General features: G+C 40.9%; 1 protein-coding gene across 1 annotated transcript in view; it reads right to left on the bottom strand.

Moving 5' to 3' along the window:
- LOC125464211 (huntingtin-interacting protein 1-related protein-like) overlaps positions 1–21,386 on the bottom strand; it is a 138,466-nt gene extending 117,080 nt beyond the window's left edge. The window contains exon 1 of the mRNA XM_048556408.2: positions 21,062–21,386. Coding sequence (XP_048412365.1) covers positions 21,062–21,154 — 93 coding nt within the window. The 5' untranslated portion in view covers positions 21,155–21,386. The remainder of the gene's footprint in view (positions 1–21,061) is intronic.
- Between the last annotated feature and the right edge of the window lie 755 nt (positions 21,387–22,141).

Genomic DNA, 22,141 nt, shown 5'->3' with positions numbered 1-22,141 from the left:
TCTTGCTCATGTTTGGAATTTGGAACACCTCATTTTAACAGGCCAAAGCATAGAATATATTCAAGAGGCAGCTAGATAAAGCACTTGGGGTGAATGGGTTCAAAGGTTATGGGGAGAAAGCAGGATTAGGCTATTGAGTTGGATGATCTGCCATGATCATGGTGAGTGGCTTATCAGGCTCAAAGGGCCAAATGGCGTCCTCCTGCTCCTATCTTCTACGTCTCTATGACACAGAATGAGTACTGAGATGGTTGAGAGACATAAAATCCTGATTTATAATCAGCTAATGGAACTGAACTTATTCTTGATGGACAAAAGATCGTCGGCAGACACAAATGAAGTTAAGTACCTACGGACACTTTCTTATGTTAAAAGGTGCTTTTACAAATGAAAATGCTTGCTCTTGTTGAAGTAGAAACCAAGTTTAAATGTAAGTCTCCTCAAAAAATTTGAACATATAAATCACATATCAAATTACTTAACACTTTTCCCCATCATTTTTCAAATGTGGCGTAGCTAATTTACTGCATTCACTGCACATACCTAGTTGGCCTGAAAAGACAATATTAGGCTTCTCCATAAACAATGCAATATGTTAAGTGTGAAAACGTTCAGTCAATGCTGGATTCTGTCTTGAATTTGAATAAATAGCAGTGTACGTTTAAGTCAGAGCAGTGTACTATTTAGCAGTGCTAGCCTGCAGGCAGTGGTCATTACATTATATATATATGGGCTTGTCCTCATCAGTGAGAAAACGTTGAGAGTCTTGCTGGTGCTGTCAAAGTAATTCCCTTAAGTAGCACCTATTAATGTCCAGTTGCAAAATTAATTGAAGGCTATAGAGATTAGAGGGGATAGTGAAGTTAATAAGTTACCATGACAACTGAGTTCAATGCTGAAAATTTGCATAAATGTATATACTGTAATGTTTGATTGATATCACAGTCTTTTTTAAACATGCCCCTCTGAGGTAGAAACTATGCCTGATATTCACTTCACTTAAAGTCCTTGATAATGCAAACTGTATAGTAACACTGACCTTTAGAAGGACAACAATAAATATTTAACTGGCATTTTATCGTTCCAACCTTCTGATCTATGGCAGTATCTTATCTATTTAAGAAATGTGCAAGTAACAGTAATAAACAGGCAGGAAAGTGGTCATGTGCGTGGAGGTAGGGAGCACTAAGATGATAATGGTGCACAATAAAAAGAGGATTGCAGTGGAACAAATAGAAAAAGCAAAGAGATCACTGTAAAGTGGGAAATGGGAATAGCAAAACCATCGCTGACAGCTGCTGCCAATGAAATGTAGATTATGATCCAAAATTATTGAACTCAAGAGTTGAGTCCAGGAGGCTGTAAAATGCCTAATAAAAATATGAGATGCTGCATCTCTAGCCTAAGTTGAGGTTCATTGAAACAGGGTAAGACTTCAATGGTAGAGCACTAGTGGAAACAGGAATTACAATTACAGAATTATAACAAAAGTTCAGGGTCACATTTGCCAGCCGAACAAAAGTGCTCTACAAAGCAGTCAATGATCTACCCTTATTCATCCATTGTAGAGGGGTCACATCGTGAGCAAAGAATACACATACCAAATTGAAAGAAGTTCAAATAAATTGCTGTTTACATGGAAAGAGTGTTTGAAATCCTGAACCATGAAAGAGCAGGTGTTGCTTCCCTTGTGCTTTTAAGGAAAGAGTGAAGAGAAATGGCTTGACGGTGTCAGGGATGCCTGAGGATTGGGCCAGAATGTACCAACGTTCCTGAATGACTGAGGAATACAGAACCAGTGGTCACAGTCTAAGGTGGAGTTTAATTTAGATAAATGTGAGGTGTTGCATTTTGGTAAGACAAACCAGGCCAGGACTTACACAGTTTGTGGTAGGTCTCTGGGGACTATTGCCAAACAAAAAGACCCAGGGGTGCAGGTCCTTGAAAGTGCAGCCACAGGTAGACAGGATGGTGAAGGTGGTGTTTGGTACACTTGCCTTCATTTGTCACTGCTTTGAGTATTGGAGTTGGCATGTCATGTTGTGGCTGTATAGGGCTTTAGTTAGGCCACTTTTGGAATACTGCGTTCAATTCTCATCTCCCACCTACAGTAAAGATGTTGTTAAACTTGAAAGGCTTCAGAAAAAATTTACAAGGATGTTCTGGGATTGGAGGGTTTGAGCTTATAGAAAGAGGCTGGGGCTTGTCTCCCTGGAGCATCAGGGGCTGAGGGGTGAACTTATAGAGGTTTATAAAATCATGAGGGGCATTAATAGGATGATGGGCCAAGGTCTTTTTCCTGGGGTGGGAGCGTTGAAAACAAGAGGGCTTAGGTTTGAGGTGAGAGTAGAAAGATTTAAACAAAGACCTGAAGGATAACCTTTTCACACGGTGTGTAGCGTGTGCATGGAACTAGCTGCCAGAGGAGGCGATGAAGACTGGTACAATTACAACATGTAAAAGGCATCTGGATGGATATATGAACAAGAAGCATTTACAGGGATATGGGCCAAATGCTAGCAAATGGGACTAGGTCAGATTGGCATGTCTGGTCAGCGAGGATGAGTTGGACTGAAGGGTATGTTTCCAAGCTGTATAACTCTAAGACTTTATGACTGTATCATACAGGGAGGCCATTTACAGCCCAGATGAGGAGAAATTTCTTCAGCCAGAGATTGGTGAACTTGTGAACAGAAAGTGGTTGAGGCCAAAATATTGAACATTTTCAAGAAAGAGATAGCTATAGTGTTTAGGATGAAAGGGATCAAAAATGTATGGGGAGAAGATGGGAACAGTATACTGAGTTGGATGATCTTGCTAAATAGTGGAACAAGCTCAAAAGGCCTACTCCTGCTGGTATTTTCTACATTCCTATGCCGTCTCGAAGGAAACTATTGGAAGCATTGGTGTGGAAGATGGTATTATCAAACCAGATGTCATGGAGAAACTAGCAGAGTACCAACTGAATTCTTGAGGAATCAGGGTCAGAGGTGGTGTCAAGGTAGCTATGAGAATTAAGGATCATATTATGGATATTGGTCAATAGCCTAGCCCAGAAATCAAAAGGTGATGAAATGATGGATAGTAGAAGAATAATTGTAATTTCCAGGTGAAACCAGGAAACAGCACAGAGAAAGTCATCAACATACTGGAAAATGTATAGGTGGGAAGAAACTAGACAAAGTAAGAGACTATCTAACCCCTTTCTCCAGACATTCAACAGCATTACATTTGCCGGATCCCCACTATCAACTTCTGAGGGCCACTGTTGACCAACCATAGAAATATGGTGACGACAAAACCAGGTCACAGTCTGGAAATACAGCAACAAATAACTCCCCTCCAAAACACGTGTCCACTGTCCTCGAGACACAAATTAGGATTGCGATGGAATATTCTCCATTTGCCTGGATGAGTGCAGCTCCAATAACACTCAAAACACCTAATACCATCCAGGACAAAGTAGCCCACTTGACCAGCACTCCACTCACAACATTCAACATTCCCTCTCCCCACCACTGACACTCAGTAGCACCAATGTGAACCATGTACAAGGTGCACTGCAAAAATTCATACAGGCATCTTTGCATGCACTTACTGAACCCATGACCACTACATCTAGAAGAACACAAATGCTGCATCTCCAGCTTAAGTTCAGCTTCATTGAAACAGGGTAAGACTTCAATGGCAGAGCACTAGAGGAAAAGAGAATTATAATTCTGGGAAGCAGATTCTGGGAATACCATCACCCGCAAGTTCCTCTCCAAGCCAAACACTGTCCTGATTTACTCCAACCCAGTATGTTGGTGATCCTTCTCACTGGCATCCACTCAAATGCAATGTCAGGTATTTTTCCTATTTCTTGGCCATTCCCATTTTCCAATCCATTAGGATTCCTTCAGGATTTGAGTCATTTTCAGGTCAGTGACATTATAATTGTTTGGGGACCAAAGAATGAATCTTGTGCCTAGTATTTGCTGGTTATTCTCAACATCCAAGGTCTATTTTCTAATTACTTTGCTGAAATCTTGTATTCACTGCTATGGACATTATTTTCCTTCTTCCTATAAGCTTTACACATCTTTATTTTTTTCCCCAAATTTTGCCTTTTAAGGACAGTCAGCAATCCTGACACCGGTCTACTTTCCCTAAGTGTGTGTGCAATGTTTCAAAGCACATTGTCCTCAACATATCAGCCTATATTTCCTGGGACTTGTATCAGTTTGTCAAAGTCATAATGGGAACTGCAGATGCTGGAGAATCCAAGATAATAAAATGTGATGCTGGATGAACACAGCAGGCCCAGCAGCATCTCAGGAGCACAAAAGCTTGAGGCTGGATGAACACAGCAGTCCCAGCAGCATCTCAGGAGCACAAATCTTGAGGGGGCCTGCTGCGTTCATCCAGCCTCAAGCTTTTGTGCTCCTGAGATGCTGCTGGGTCTGCTGTGTTCATCCAGCCTCACATTTTATTATCTCAGTTTGTCAAACATTGGTAAAGTAGGGCACTGTTTCTGCACGTCGACTGAATATTGTTGTACCGTGGTCTTCTTCCGTCGTCAGCGTCCAGGTCACTCCAAAAATCAAGTCAAGGAAACAGCCACATCTCATTCTCCATTTCAGGGAAATACTATGTCCAACAATGGGAAGCTCAGACTTACCTACGCTTGGCTTTCCAACTTACGCTGAGCTGGTCAAAATCCTCCACTCTTCCTAATTTCATGCTAAAGTAATATCTCATTCTCCATATTTTGGTATTCAAACCCTGAATCTATTCTTGGCCTTTATTAAATTGGGGTACCACAAGTTATTTTTTGTGTTGTAGCCTTCAAGGTGTCATGTGTGTAGAATATAATCCTTTTTAGATTTTCTATCTACATTGAATGGACTGTACATTTCCAAGTTCTATCCCTGAGATACTCATGCCATTGTGATGCCTATGGCATCATAATTGCAAGGGACCACCTCTGTTCCAGGTTCCATTTCCAATTCTACATGAGATGCTGTAGCTGGTCTTTGATCTCTGATTTTCCCCATGATTATGGATGAGATTAACATTCTGGATGGATTGAGTTGGTTTTGTTCAGACATATTTTAAAATCCTTCATCAGACATTTCCAATACGAGTCTGATAGTAATCATGCTTTAAATGAAGTTTTGGTTGACTGCTGAGCAAATCAAGTGAATTTCATGACTCTTGCCATGAACAGTGTATTTTGGATCTCAGTTACAACAGCCTAGCAGAAATAGGCTGGAAGCCAAGTGTTTTTCCAAAATGAAAATGGTCAACTCACATTTACACAACTGCTCACAGATGGCTTGGAAGCAACGCTTTTGGAGATATGGGAGCAGCTTTTGCAGAGGAGTGTAACAAATGGAGATAGTAAAGAAAAGTGGGTAAGTTGAACAAATACTCATTAATGTCCTTCAATTATCAAATAGTCTTAAAGTCAAGAAAGATGGTGGCACTTTGATATTTTTACTTTCTAGAAAAGTATAACTGCACTTTAAAAATGAATGAAATGTCAACTATTCTCAATCAATAGATGGAAATTACTCTTCGTACCACAAGAATACAAATGAAAATATTGGAAAAGCGCAATGTAATTACAGCCAAAATCAATACCTGAAGAAGGGTCCCGAGCTGACATGTGAGAGAGGTTTTTCTCATTGCACCAAGTAACCAAGCCCTCTATCTCCTTTCTCTATTCTGACTCTTTGTTGTCTGATACCTGTCCTACCACAGTGGGGTCATCAGCAAATTTGTAGATGGCGTTTGTTTGGAATTTGGCAACACAGTAATGGGTGTACAGAGAGTACTGTAGGGGGCTCAGGATACATTCTGCGGGGGTCTCCAGTGTTGAGTGTTATTGCAGAGGAGGTACAGTTACCTATCCTCACTGATTGCACCCTTTGGGTCAGAAAGCTGAGGATCCAGTTGCAGAGGGCAGAGCCGAGACTAAAGTCACAAAGTTTTGAGATCAGTTTGGAGGCGATAATGGTGTTGTGCGTGGAGATGCAGTCAATGAGCAGTAGTCTGAAGTAGGCATCTTTGTTATCCTTATGCTCCAGGGACGAGTGCAGAGCTAGGGAAATGGCATACGCTGTGGATCTGTTACATCAGTAAGCAATTGTAGGGGATTGAGGCAGGCTGCGAGACTGGAGTCGATGTAGGCCATGACCAGCCTCTCAAAGCACTTTATGAGTGTGGAGGTCAGAGCCACTGGGCATTAGTCATAAGGTCCCTCACCAACTCCTACAGATACACCACTGAAACCATACTGTCCAGGTGCATAACAGCCTGGTACAGCAACATGCGCTTTCTTAGGTATGGGATGGTGGTCTTCTTGAAGCAGTTGGGGACTTCAGCTTCTATGAGGGAGAGGTTGAAGATGTCAGTGAATACCTCCAACCAGTTGGTTCGCACAGGATCTAAGTGCTCAGCCTAGTACACCATCCGGGCCCCTTGCTTTCCTTGGGTTGACTCTCAGGAGGACCGATCTGACATCTGCAGCAGTGACAATGGGCAAAGGTGCACCTGGGGCTGTCGGGGGAGGTGACATCATACCGCTAGCATTCTGCTCAAAGCAAGCATAGAAAGTGTCTAGCTCATCGGGGGGTGGGGGGGATGGTGGGGGGTAAATGTGTCTTTGTCTTTTGAATGGCTAATAGCAAAGAATGGGGTCTATACCAAACAGGAGAATCAGGGTGTGAGAGAATAAAGCTTGGGTGCTGGACAATGAAGATACAGACAAGGAAGTCTTTGAGGAGACTGATGACTGCAGGAGTGTGACAACAGTTTGTTTAGGTGCCTGATCAATCATCATTCCTTTTTTTGCATGCTAATACTATGCCACTGACTAGGAGATTTGCTGGAGCTGCAGGGGACCATTTGTTCCATAGTTTTCCCTCCCACTATGTGGAACAAGAACCAATCACTACACATTTGGACAGCAGATGGAATATGGAAATTTAGGAGATTGTATCTGTATCTATTTTTAATCCAACATTCTGCTCATTAAAGCTTCAGTGCCTTGGCTCCATCCCATTAAACTTCATTACAAGGAGGCTCAGCATATTGATAAAGGAGTTTGATTGAAGATTTTGAGCTATCTACACTCTTAAATATTTTGAATTGGCTTTATGAGCTACTTTGCCTGAATTGTAATGAAGTGCATTACAAATATAATCAGGAAGCTGACTGTAGGAAGTCACCACCCCAACAAAGCAAGGAAGCTAAATTAACAAATTTAAAATGACAAATATCACTGAAGCATCCCCAGTTAATGACTGCATCTTGTTAACTGTACTTTTACCGACTGTTGAGCTCTGTAGTCTGCCTTGCCAAACCCCCATGAAGTTTAAAATGCTCATTGTTAAAACAAAGCTATTTGTATGCTCGCACAAAACGAAAACCAATCAGCTTGGACAAGAAATAAAAACAAAATAAAATTCAAAGCCAACATTCTTCAGATTCAATTGTGCTTTCAAAAACAACGCATTTGGCAACATCTACAAATATGTACTTGTACTTCACAAATCCTTTGCCATCTTATCTAATTTCCTATTATTCCTGAGGCAGTAACTTTTACTGGATAATGATCAAAATCAGCTGATTTTGTTTCGTCCTCCATAAGGCTAACTGTAATCACAACATCACTTCGAAGAGCTAATTCATGAATCAAACCAAACATCTTCCCCGGATGGTTCTGCAAAATCACACAGCATCATTAACGGAGGTCTTTTTCACATTCACTCAATAACTGGTTCTAACTCTTTGGAAGATTAATCAATCTTCTTCAAGTATAGAGAACAAAAACATTCAAACTAAATCCAAACCACAGTTTAAGTGATCCAGTAATACAAGACTGTTAGAACTCAAAAGTAAAGGAATCTAACTCTTGAGTTAAAGGGCTTCTGTGTCCTGCATTCATTAGCTGCAGCTCAATGGGGTCTTTCTAACTAAGAAAAATGTGTTTCTTTTCATTTAACTACTCCACAATTCTGAATACAGCAGCACAAGATCTTATTCATGTGCACAATATCAATGCATTCCCTTTATATCTCTCACATCACTAAGTATAAATATGCACAGTGGGGATTCTGTAGCACAAGGCTCATCACAAAACACAGTATGAAGTGTTCCTAAGCATAACACAAGAGAGTGCGCAACATTTTTGAACAATTATTGAGGCTCCATGAAGAATTGCCTGTTCTCGAATCACTAGATTTGGGCACGTGTCCCTTTATCAACTGAGCTTTGCAGAGTTCAATACTGTCATTTGTAATAATTCCCAATAGTTAAGAATGAACTTCCTTCTTTAAAAGGAAACTCAATTTTGATTCTTCAACTTACAGTATCATCACATCTATCAAGGCTACTCCTCTGTCCACTCCAGCTTCACTTACAACAACTGATGAAAGGAGCTCCTGGATGTCTTTGTCACTAAGAACAAGACCATCTAACAGCGTCATCAGACACATCCCTTCTTTCCAATAGCCCAACTGGCCAAAATTCTTTTAATGTTTCCTCTGGCCTGCTCCTGAACATGCATCTTTCTCCAGTTTCTTCTCTATTTACCCTCATAGTCCCTCTGAGATCATCTGGTCCCAGAGAGAAACATCTTGTCACTTGATTCTATTCCCAATAAACCAGTGATCTCACAACTACCCTTCTTGGCTCCCAGTTAATTGATTTTGCAAATACTTCTTTAAATTTGCCATCAGGATCCCTTCCTCACAGAAACCATCCATCCACAAAACTGTTATTCCATCTCTAACCTCCCTTCCCTCTCAAAAGTCCTTGAACATGTTGCCAATTTCAAAATCTGTTCCCATCTTTTCTTGAATTCCGTATTTGAATCCATCCAAACAGGTTTCTGCTGCTGCCAGAGTAGCAAATTCTCATTTAAAATTGCTGTTAAAGTTATGACTTTCAGGAACCTAAGTGAAAAGTCTTGAGCAAAATCATATTTTCCCATTACAACCACAAAAGGTGTCAAGTGGGAGGGCTGCTATGCTGTTCATGTCTTAACTCACTAGAGGTTCTGTTCCCCTATCATCCCTGTGCCCAATAACCTACATTAGCTTCTGATCATGATATAAAGGTGCAGAATTAGGCCAGTCAGCCCATTGAGCCTGTTCCACCAGTCAATCTTGCCTAATAGGTTTGTCAACCCCATTCTCCTCCCTTCTCCCTCCTTGATCCCTTCTATCAAGAACCTATCTATCTCGGTCTTAAATATACTCAATAACTCGACCTCCGCAGCCCTCTTTACCAATGAGTTCCACTGATTCACCACTCCCTGTCTGAAGAAATTCCTCTGCATCTCAGTTCTAAAGAATCATCCCTTCATCGGAGGCTGCACTGAGGATGTTACCAAGCATGGTAACGAAACGTCTGGTGAAACAAGAAATCAGCACGGTGAGCCAAGCAACCTCAACAGCCTCAACATCCACAACCCAAGCTACAAATCTACTCCAAAACCTTAGATCATCCCTTCACCTGAGGCTGTGCCCTCGGGTCCAAGTCTCTCTTACTAGTGGAAACATCATCTGGTCAAGTAATAGCTCCATTCTAAAGAGTGATTCTTGTTTTCAAACTCTGCTATGGCTCTGGCCTTTCCCTATCTCTATAATCTCCTCCAACCCCACAACTCTTCAAAACATCTGTACTCTAATACTGACCCTTTGGACCCAATTTTAACAGTCCCACCATTGGTGATCTAGCCTTCAGTTTCCACAGTCCCAAGCTCTGGCCAATCCCCTAACCAGCTGTTAAGGCACTTTTTAAAATGTTTATCTTCGACCAAATTTTTGATCGTCTGAACTAATCAAACCTTATGTGGCTTGTAGTCATACTTTACATTACAACGTACCTACAAAGCACCTTGCGATATTTCATTATGTTAAAGAAACCATATAAATACATATTGTTGTTGCACTTCTAGAACAAAACACCTTAAAAACTTGAGCTATTGCTCACTGTAGTGAGTCACCTCACACACAGATTGGTCACTCTGGCTAAATACTGAAGGCACACAACACCCACTGAACAGCAACAATGATTTAGCATGTTCAATAGAGAAACTGGAAAGATTTAATAGACAAAATTCAAAGTTATAAAACTAAAGCTTTCTTATTAATGAAAACAACTACAAGTATTTCTGTCTCTGAGCTATGGTTTCAGAACTCACGTAATTGCATTGCAAAGCTAACATACAAATAAAATGAACACCTTGAGTCTAATTTCACTTTCTACACATTTCTCACAGGATATTGAAGTCAAAATGTCACCTACTCACTATAAAACCATAAACCATTTCCTCTTCTACACATTTGGACTAGTCAAAAGCCAACATTAATTATTTGCATCTTGGTTGATTCATTTTGCCTGTGATCTCTTCAGACTGTTAACTGACAAAGGGCAGATCTTTTCTTTAAAAAAAACACATTTTAACCAATTCTATCACGTTATATTCATACCCAAGAGACATGTGACATAAGCAATTTAGATGAAACATGGTCATACTGAATTTCACACAGTACTTTTTCAGTTTGCTATAACAACATCACTTGAGTTTCAAGCCCTTTTCCTGACGTAAAGTGGTGCACATTGTAGACAGAAAAACCACTTTAAGGTTTACGAACATAAATTTGGATTTTGCAATTCATTAATAAAGGAGCATTTTTTGGTATAATACACAATCACGCAATACTGACTAATTTCTGTGTGGTCGGCACAATTGATTTCAATTTCACAAGAAAAAGAGTAACACAAGCAATTGTGGACATAATCACCTTACTTCTAACAATAATTACTTTTATCTAGCACTCCCATTGTATAAGAACACCTCAAGACTGCATCACAGAAAGGTGGACAATGAACAATGCAGTAAGTAATTGGGGAGGATAACAGATGGGAACAGCACACTAAGAGACAAGGGGAGATTTTTGTCAGAAGCTTTTTGTGTGAGAAAGGAAGGTAAAACAGTGAAGAGAGGCACAATATTTCTGAAAAAGGAAATAAAGTGATTAAATTAACATCCCTCATTGATGGTGCAGAAGAAACGGGATATAGTTGGAGAAAACAAATTTCCAGATAGAGTGACTGGGGATGTAGAGGCTGATTGCCAGAGAGTCAGGGAGGAATATATTGACTTTATTCAGGAAAAAGAACTCAATTCACCAAGCACCAGATTTTCTGAAGTTTTTTTCAAGGGTAGGTAGAAATACCAATGCTGAACAGCAAGATATTTCAGAAAAACAACTTTTGATGTGATAAAACCATGTGTAAGCTTTCACCATCAGTTTTGAGGGAACAAAGCAGATACTGCAGTCAGCAAGTGAATACAAAATTGCCTCACCCCCAACTTGGGTTGAGTGGGCAGCCAGGGTAAATGATGGTGTGAGGGCACTTTGGACTCACAGGAAATGAAATGGTTAAGTTTGCATTTACAATCTGAAGCAATTTCAAATAAGATACATTTAATTTAGTTTGAAAATCTATTAGTGATACTGGAGAGACAACACAAGGAAAGGCAAGCTGGTCCTGAAACATATTACCCCTATACCCAGAGGTATTTATGCAGTCACAGAAATACCTCTACAAAGAACAAAGAAAATTACAGCACAGGAACAGGCCCTTCGGCCCTCCAAGCCTGCGCCGATCGAGATCCTCTGTCTAACCTGTCATCTATTTTCTAAGGGTCTGGGCCCATTTGCTCCCCACCCATCCATGTACCTATCCAAATATATCTTAAAAGACGCTAACGTGTCTGCGTCTACCACCTCCGCTGGCAATGTGTTCCAGGCACCCACCACCCTCTGCATAAAGAACTTTCCACGCATATCTCCCTCAAACTTTCCTCCTCTCACTTTGAACTCATGACCCCTAGTAATTGAGTGCCCCACTCTGGGGGGAAAAAGCTTCTTGCTATCCACCCTGTCTATACCCCTCATGATTTTGTAGACCTCAATCAGGTCCCCCCTCAATCTCCGTCTTTCTAATGAAAATAATCCTAGTCTATTCAACCTCTCTTCGTAGCTGGCACCCTCCGTACCAGGCAACATCCTGGTGAACCTCCTCTGCACCCTCTCCAAAGCGTCCACATCCTTTTGGTAATGTGGCGACCAGAACTGTACACAGTACTCCAAATGTGGCCGAACCAAAGTCCTATACAACTGCAACATGACCTGCCAACTCTTGTACTCAATACCCCGCCCAATGAAGGAAAGCATGCCATATGCCTTCTTGACCATCCTATTGACCTGCATTGCCACCTTCAGGGAACAATGGACCTGAACACCCAGATCTCTCTGTTCATCAATTTTCCCTCAGACTTATCCATTTACTGTATAGTTCTCCCTTGAATTAGATCTTCCAAAATGCATCACCTCGCATTTGCCCAGATTGAACTCCATCTACCACTTATCTGCCCAACTCTCCAGTCTATCTATATTCTGCTGTAATCTCTGACAGTCCCCTTCACTATCTGCTACTCCACCAATCTTAGTGTCATCTGCAAACTTGCTGATCAGACCACCTACACCTTCCTCCAAATCATTTACATATATCACAAACAACAGTGGTCCCAGCACAGATCCCTGTGGAACAGCACTAGTCACAGGTCTCCAATTTGAGAAACTCCCTTCTACTACTACTCTCTGTCTCCTGTTGCCTAGCCAGTTTTTTTATCCATCTAGCTAGCACACCCTGGACCCCATGTGACTTCACTTTCTCCATCAGCCTGCCATGGGGAACCTTATCAAACGCCTTACTGAAGTCCATGTATATGACATCTACAGCCTTTCCCTTATCAATCAACTTTGTCACATCATCAAAGAATTCTATTAAGTTGGTAAGACATGACCTTCCCTGCACAAAAACATGCTGCCTATCACTGATAAGCCCATTTTCTTCCAAATGGGAATAGATCCTATCCCTCATTATCTTCTCCAGTAGCTTCCCAACCACTGACGTCAGGCTCACCGGTCGCTAATTACCTGGATTATCCTTGCTACCCTTCTTAAACAAGGGTACAACATTAGCAAGTCTCTAGTCCTCTGGGACCTCACCCATGTCTCAGGATGCTGTAAAGATATCTGTTAAAGCCCCCGCTATTTCCTCTCTCGTTTCACTCAATAACCTGGGATAGATCCCATCCAAACCAGGGGACTTGTCCACCTTAATGTCTTTTAGGATACCCAACACTTCCTCCTTCCTTAATGCAACTTGACCCAGAGTAAGCAAACATCTATCCCTAACCTCAACATCTGTCATGTCCCTCTCCTTGGTGAGTACCGATGCAAGGTAATCGTTAAGAATGTCATCCATTTTCTCTGACTCAGCGCATAACTTTTCCTTCTTTGTCCTTAAGGGGCCAATCCTTTCTCTAGTTACCCTCTTGCTCTTTATATATGAATAAAAGGTTTTGGGATTTTCCTTAACCATGTTTGCCAGCAATATCTCACGCCCTCTCTATCCCTCGTTTCAGATTCCCTCTACATTCCCCACATTCTTCCAAAGCTTCGTCTGTCTTCAGTCGCCTAGACCTCATGTATGCTTCCTTTTCGTCTTGGCTAGTCTCACAATTTCACCTGTCATCCATGGTTCCTTAATCTTGCCTTTTCTATTCCTCATTTTCAGAGGAACATGTCTCTCCTGCACGCTAATCAACCTCTCCTTAAAAGCCTCCCACATATCTTAATTACCTTCAAACAGTTTCTCCCAATCTACATTCCTCAGATGCTGCCGAATCTTGGTATAGTTGGCCTTCCCGCGATTTAGAACTCTTCCTTTAGGACCTTTCCCATCCTTGTCCATGAGTATTTTAAGCATTTGTTCTATTTACCAGATGCTACCTATTACTAAAGGACGTCTTGATTTGCCAGTGTTTGAAAAGGGCACAACAACAGAAGCTGAGCAGGCTATCTTATGGAAGATCTAACCAGAACCCCCACATTGTGTTCAGATTTCTGATTATATACAGCAGTTCGAGTTCCTCTGCAAAAACCGCTAAAGTAAAAGCACCTATTTTTTTTTTGACATTCTTACTTCTGGCTTTAATTGTGCAGAAATCAATAATCCGAGTGGGGCACGTGATGTGTCATATTTATAATAGTATACTAATCAAGGGATATTGATAACTTGTTCAATCTTTTCCCATCACAAAGTACAGACACTGTTCCAAACTCCTGCTTCAATAACAGCTGTGCACAGTATTTGCCTTGGATTTACAACCAAATTAAACAATTTATACTGATGCACCTGGTGAAAAGAATTGCAATGGCTTGTGATATTAACAGGATTGTCCTTGCACTTCCCCATACATGCTGTGAAAATGAAATATTTCCAGCTTAGAAGTAGATTCAACCAACTTCCTCAGGCCAGAAAAAATATATGCATTACCGCTCATGTGAAAGCAGACTACAAGATACAAGTATTACAACTGAACAATGTTTTATTAAAAAAAGCTCCGGGTGCTCCGGTTTCCTCCCAAAGTCCAAAGATGTGCAGGCTAGGCGCATCGACCAAGCTAAATTGCACAGGGGTGTGTGGGTTATAGGGGGATAGGTCTGGATGGGATGCTCCAACGGGCGGTGTGAACTTTTTGGGCCGAAGGGCCTGTTTCCACACTGTAGGGAATCTAATCTAATCTTCACTAATACATGCAAATCATAAGTTAAATCGGTGACAAGATTTAATAGATCACACTGTTGCCACAAATTATTTTGATGTCACATGAGCTGTATTACATAAATTCTGTCTTACAATAGGTACAGAAGGATCTTGTTTTCTTGATGGTGCTAACTTAGAATCATAGTCATACAGCACAGAAAGCGACATTTCGGTCTAACCAGTCCATGCCAAGCATAATCTCAAACTAAACTAGTCCCAGCTGCCTCTCCCGACCCATATTCCCCCAAACCTTTCCTCTTCATGTACTTATCCAAATGTCTTTCAAATGTTGGAACTATTCCCACATCCACCACTTCCTCAGGAAGCTCATTCCACACATGGACCACCATCTGTGTAAAAGAATTTGCCCCTTATGTCTTTTCTAAATCTCTCTCCTCTCCTCTTAAAAATGTGCCCCATCCCCCCATCCTCAGGAAAGACAATGACCTTTAACTCTATCCATACCTCTCATTATTTTATAAACTTCTATCAGGTCACCCCTTAACCTCATACTCTCTAATGAAACAAGTCCCAGCCTATCGAGCCTTCCTTTATAGCCCAAACCTTCTATACCCGGGAACATCTTGGTAAATCTCTTCTGAACCCTCTCTGGAAATAGGTGCGTCCTTAACAGAAGATAGGTTTGTTACCTGCATTTGCATACTATGAAAAAGTTCTCTCTTCATGGTCTAAGTATGATTTACAAGGGCTGGGTGGCTCAACTTAATGGGTTTCAGATTCTATGATTATCATTGTTCTTACCTGTACTCACAAGCCCCATTTGTTTGAAGAATGTAGAAAATAAGGGAGAGGCTAACCCTGAAACATGCACTGTGATCAAGGTCATAATGCTGAGATTGGACCTGATACACCCTGAGGAGATAATATTGATGGTTAAAGAGAAAAATATTACAACACACTACACAAATACAAACTGAAGCATTTTTTACATATTTGGTAGGTGAGATTGTTATGTGGGAACAGGAGAAGCTCCCATTCAGCCGAACAAGCCTGTTCTGCCATCCACCTAGACAATAGCCGAGCTCTGTCTCAGCTCAACTCCTTTGCTTGTTCTTATCATTTAGTATCTGACCCAATAAAAATCTATTTCCAGTTTAAAGCAGATACAACCAATTTCTTCAGGTCAGAAAAACACACCCATTAAAACTCATTTCAAATCTGATGAGATACAAGTTTTAGTATATGGTTATGCATTTTTTAAAAATTTCAAGTGATCAATATCCACAGTCTAGGATGCGGATCCGGGATTCCCAAAACCCTTTGTTCATACAATGCTTTCTCATTTCCCTCTGAAATGGTCAGTTTGAGATTTAAGGTAATGTTGCCTTCTCCTGGATTCTCACACCGCAGTTAAACATTTTCCAGTACCCGCACTATTGAATCCTTTCATCATTTCAAATAGCTTGATTGAACCACCCTTCAACCTACTAAACCCATAATTTATGTCTTTAACCCCGGAAATTTCAGATTCCCAACTCTGAAATATTTATAGTTAAATCTGTTCACTTAGTCTGTAAAGTTGTTTCGAAGTTTCCTGTTCCCATCTACATAATGTCTTGGTCTTCTCACTTTGTTTGCACTTGTAAATTTGTTTTATGTAGAACTAATACTACTTGATTCGAATCAATAATATCTACAGTAAAATGCTGAAGCTAAACTACACACCCATGTTGAATACCACTTCTCACAGCCCATCAGAGATCAAACATTTTATCCCTACTCTGTTTCCTATTGGCCAATCAATTTCCAAACCATTTGTTTTCACATGTTCCCATGATGTCTTGCACACACCGTCAACTAAAGCCTCCAAAACGTCAATTTAACAACATCCATTGACACTCCCCAGCCTCCTCCTCAGGGAAGAGGATTATTTAGAAACAATGTCACCTTCACAAGTTAGTGCTGATCTTTGTGCAGATAGCACTTGCTGAACTATCCTCTCACTTTGTCTTTGATGATATGTCCCAATACCGAACCCCCCCCCACCCCCCGCCGGAAATAACATTAAACTGACAGGTCTACAGTCTACTGGTTTCTCTCAGCCACTCTTAAATAAAGGAGTGTTATTTGCAGTGTTTCAATGTTAAGGCAGAATTCCTGAATCGAAACGAGGTCAGGAAACTACGATGAATGCTTCTGCAATTGCCTCAACCATTTGTTTTAAATGGTTGAATTATCAAGGACCTAATATATTTAAGTCCAGTTATTTTGTTCATTATTGTTCATCTAGGCTCGAAACATCAGCTTTTGTGGTCCTGAGATGCTGCTTGGCCTGCTGTGTTCATCTCGCTTCACACTTTGTTATCTTGGATTCTCCAGCATCTGCAGTTCCCATTATCTCTGATCACATTTTCTTCATTACTATTCTTTTTTAAACTTACACTGAGTCTAATAACTGCCCCATCTTAATTTTTTTTACATTTCCTCATGTTAATGGTATTTCTTTTCCTTCCTTTACTTAGAAAATGGATAGAATATATTCATTTAGTATTCATGAGTACACTGTCATTTTCTTACTATCGATCATAGATTCATATCTGCTTTTAATGTACATTATACTTCCCTCTAACAGCTTGTTTTGTGCAACATATAAAAGGTTTGGACTATCCTTTGCTACTATTTCATTTATCTTCAGCAAGGCATTTGATAAGGTTCCCCATGGTAGGCTCATTCAGAAGGTCAGGAGGAATGGGATACAGGGGAACTTAGCTGTCTGGATACAGAATTGGCTGGCCAACAGAACACAACGAGTGGTAGTAGAAGGAAAATATTCTGCCTGAAAGTCAGTGGTGAGTGGGGTTCCACAGGGCTCTGTCCTTGGGCCTCTACTGTTTGCAATTTTTATTAATGACTTGGATGAGGGGATTGAAGGATGGGTCAGCAAGTTTGCAGACGACACAAAGGTTGGAGGTGTCGTTGACAGTATAGAGGGCTGTTGTAGGCTGCAGCGGGACATTGACAAGATGCAGAGATGGGCTGAGAGGTGGCAGATGGAGTTCAACCTGGATAAATGCGAGGTGATGCATTTTGGAAGGTCGAATTTGAAAGCTGAGTACAGGATTAAGGATAGGATTCTTGGCAGTGTGGAGGAACAGAGGGATCTTGGTGTGCAGATACATAGATCCCTTAAAATGGCCACCCAAGTGGACAGGGTTGTTAAGAAAGTATATGGTGTTTTGGCTTTCATTAACAGGGGGAATTGAGTTTAAGAGTCGTGAGATCTTGTTGCAGCTCTATAAAACTTTGGTTAGACCGCACTTGGAATACTGTGTCCAGTTCTGGTCGCCCCATTATAGGAAAGATGCAGATGCTTTGGAGAGGGTTCAGAGGATGTTTACCAGGATGCTGCCTGGACTGCAGGGCTTGTCTTATGAAGACAGGTTGACTGAGCTCGGTCTCTTTTCATTGGAGAAAAGGAGGAGGAGAGGGGACCTAATTGAGGTATAGAAGATAATGAGAGGCATAGATAGAGTTGATAGCCAGAGACTATTTCCCAGGGCAGAAATGGCTGGCACGAGGGGGTCATAGTTTTAAGCTGGTTGGAGGAAAGTATGGAGGGGATGTCAGAGGCGGGTTCTTTACGCAGAGAGTTGTGAGAGCATGGAATGCGTTGCCAGCAGCAGTTGTGGAAGCAAGGTCATTGGGGTCATTTAAGAGACTGCTGGACATGTATATGGTCACAGAAATTTGAGGGTGCATACATGAGGATCAATGGTCGGCACAACATCGTGGGCTGAAGGGCCTGTCCTGTGCTGTACTGTTCTATGTTCTATTTATCCTTTTGCCCCTTTGTTACCTTCAACTATTGGTTGGATTTCCACATTACTTGCACTTGCCAAAAGGTGTTCTTAAGCTTGGCACACTTTATTTTCTCATTTGTTGACAATGTTTGTAAAACCTCACATACTTTCAGAGACATGTATTGGTTTTGTATCATACCAAACATATTTTGAATTTTTCCCCATTGGTTGCATGTAGGTTTGTCCATTAATTGTTTAGTCAGTTAATTTATCAGTCACCCCTTTAAAACATACCTTCAAATTTAAACCATTAGTTTGTGCTTCTTCCTTTCACACACAATGTCAAACTCAATCCTATTTTAAATCACTTGTGTGCTTCCTTATGGTTAGATTGCTCTGGTCTGTTACTCTGCACCAGATCCAATATTGTTTGTTCACTGTTATGTTAAAATCAATTTCTTTCTTATAAAATCTTTGCAATAGGCATCATGATAAATACACCGTTAATATCCTTTATTTGCTATGCAAGAGCAACATGGCAGGCTTCATTTTCATTGGTTTCAGGACTAAAATTGTCAATATTGAATGAGTACAACTGTTGTACCCAAGGTTAATCGGTGGACCACATAATAGAGAAATCATGGTAGATAATGTGACATATCGTGGATTTTATTCTATATAGTGCCACACCAATGCATTAACAGCAAGTCCCAGCCATTTAAAAAAAAGGCTTCTACACCAGTCCCCTCAAATCTCTACAGAAAATAGAGACTACCATGGTTGTCCTGCAATATCATACACAGTGACGATGTTGTAATGGAAGTTATCTTCCTCAGTCACTAATTCTGTGTTCAGAGCTTTAGAACAACAGAATAGAGCCAGATAGCTTAATGCACAGGCATTTGACCTTCACCAGCTTTTTATACGACAAAAGCCACATATAAAAACTAAACTAATATGCCATTAATCTATGTACACTTCACGTTACAGACACAACAGGTTTTCAAAGTATCCACCAATTAGACAACAACATCAAGAATTCTTTCTAAACTGACAAATCTATTAAAGTTCAGAGGATAATATGGCAAGTTTAGACTCCATCAGCCTAGTGAGTAAACAACATAAGGTTGTATTGATACTAACTTTGATTCCCAATCTGTGCTCAATTCCCTTATCCCTTATGGATCTGCAGTTAGGGCAAGGCATGGCATTATTGTAGAACATCTAGAATCTCAGCGACTCCATTGATAAACGTGTTTGCATAGACATTGTGAGACAACAGTTTTCGCTCAGCTTAACTGCCCACAGTTGAACAGTTACTAACACCTACGTTTAAGCTCCAACGTAAAAAGAAACAAAGAAGGCTGACACCCACCTATCACCTCAGCTAGAAGCAGCTTCAGGAAAACGCGAACGGAGAAAAATCGGCGGAAAACAAAACTCCAGAGGTCAGAGGGCACAGGGCACAGGGGAGTCAAAAATATGGAAAAAAAGGCCACGGTTCGATTTCTATTCCTTTCACAACATGGACATCGTACACCAGAGGCTGTGACAGAAGCTCATCAACACGTTTTCCCAGATTCTTTCTAACTGGCCGGTTTAGTGCATTTATGTTTCTTCATTAAGAACGATCCAGTATTAGACCCAGTAGACTGCCTTTGACCTTTAAGAGCCAGTTATATTGTTCAAAAATGCTCTTTACATTTTGAATATTAATTCAATGACAGGTCAAGTCCAGATCTTCAATTTCCCAGTGCAAGATCGAGAGCGTTGGCTATCAACCCAGTTTAAAGAAAAAGCAGTGTACCTCAATACAGCAACAATTGCCTTTACTCATAATAGAGACATATGCTAACATAGAATGAGTAGGCTCTGCTTTAGAAAAAAAAGTGTCTGGTGAGCGAGCGAGCCACAGGGTAATAAGCAAATCTGAGTTGATCTACTTTCATCAGTCGCTCCTAGAATTAATTCCGTCCCAATTAAGCAACATAATAGGGGAAATAAACGAGGCCCGTGTTACTGCGGAGATGGGTGGGCAGCATCTCGGGTTAGAGGGGATAGTCGGCTGCTTATTTTAAATGCAAAGATCTTGAACGCAGTTGGTCTCGAATCCGGGCAAATAGATTCGAAAAAAAAGCAGAATTCCGGGAATTACGTGTAGGTCATTATTTGCAGGATCAAAGGTGTAAATACTGGGGGGAGGGGTTCTCTCGCCATGTCGAATCAAGGTTTACGGAAATCGATCGGAATAAACAAGCCGCGCTGTCTGTTTCAGTCGCTGCTTAGTGTCACTTTCAGCCGATTCGTGCCATTCATGATTAGGACCCAGCGATTGTACAATGGGCAAAATCCATCTTAAAACGGAATGCATTCAGTTGCTATCTGGGTCGTAATAAGGTCCTGCACTTCCTGGATAGGCGCTGATTAAGAACTCAGCTTCGTATTCCCACAGCCAAAATAAAACAAAAGGTTTTCAAAGTAAAATGAAAACGATATGAAGAAAGAGATCGTGAACCAACGCCAAAGCTGAGTAAAGAGCAGAACAGTAAGGAGTGCTGAGGTTCACTGGTTCAATAGCACTGATACATAGATAATATATATGTATACATGACTTGCTTTACCTGCTGCCTGTCAAACTGCTCTCTTTCTGCCTCCAGACTGTGCACGGAGCGGCGGTGCAGCACCTTGGCCGGGACCTGTCTGATGGTGTTCATGGTGGACACCCGGACAAGGGATTCTGCTGAGCGCTGATCCTGAGTGTTTGAATGGGCAGCTCCTGTGTGACCCCCCCGCCAGTCCCGATCCCGATCGTGTCCGGACTCAGTAACAACTCACAGGCAGCAGCACACAGTCTGTGTGCATGCTGGGAAACGTAAGACGGCTGGCTGACTGACTGTCAGCCCAGCTCTGACGGTCAATGCTGCCAACTGCAGGGTGGTACAGGGGCAGCTAACAGCTTGTGAAACAACGTCCACGTACGCTGCATGCAAGATAGTGGGGGCGGAAGGTAACAATGTTATTTATAAAATGGATTGAAAATACTCTTGGCTTATTCTTAAGGGTAAACGTAACAACAATTCTGTTTGATCCCCATATTAATAATTGAGAAATCAGGGGACCGTGCAGAAGATTTTTGTCTTCTGTTCCTTGTAGCTTTGTCTGTAATTATGTTACACCATTCAAACGCCCCTACATTTTTAGAATTAAAATAATTATTTTAAATAGTTTGTAAGTATATTTTATACATTTTATATCATACTTTACCTTATAGTACCCAACACCTTTCCTACACGGTCATTATTCTGACGAAAGGCAATATTATTTTAATTATAAGTTAAGAATTTCTATAATATTTTATGTATAATATTCATATTGTTAACACAATTATTTATATTGCAATTAATTTATAATTATAATACCTTTCATTAGAATAATGATTAAGATGAATTGCATTCCACTTCAGAAGAAGCAGGTGGCAGTGAAATTGTATGTAAATAAGGTATCAATGTCTTAAGACCATAAGACATAGGAGCAGAAATTATACCAGTCGGCCCATCAAGTCTGCTCCACCATTCAATCTTGGCTGATACGTTCCTCAACCCCATTCTTCCGCTTTCTCCCTGTAACCCTTAATCCCCTTGATATTCAACAACCTATCTGTCTCAGTCTTAAATGTACTCAATGACCTGGCCTCCACAGCC

This window comes from Stegostoma tigrinum, chromosome 26, assembly GCF_030684315.1.
Source record: "Stegostoma tigrinum isolate sSteTig4 chromosome 26, sSteTig4.hap1, whole genome shotgun sequence".
Lineage (NCBI taxonomy): Eukaryota > Metazoa > Chordata > Chondrichthyes > Orectolobiformes > Stegostomatidae > Stegostoma > Stegostoma tigrinum.
This window is presented reverse-complemented; position numbering and strand designations above follow the sequence as displayed.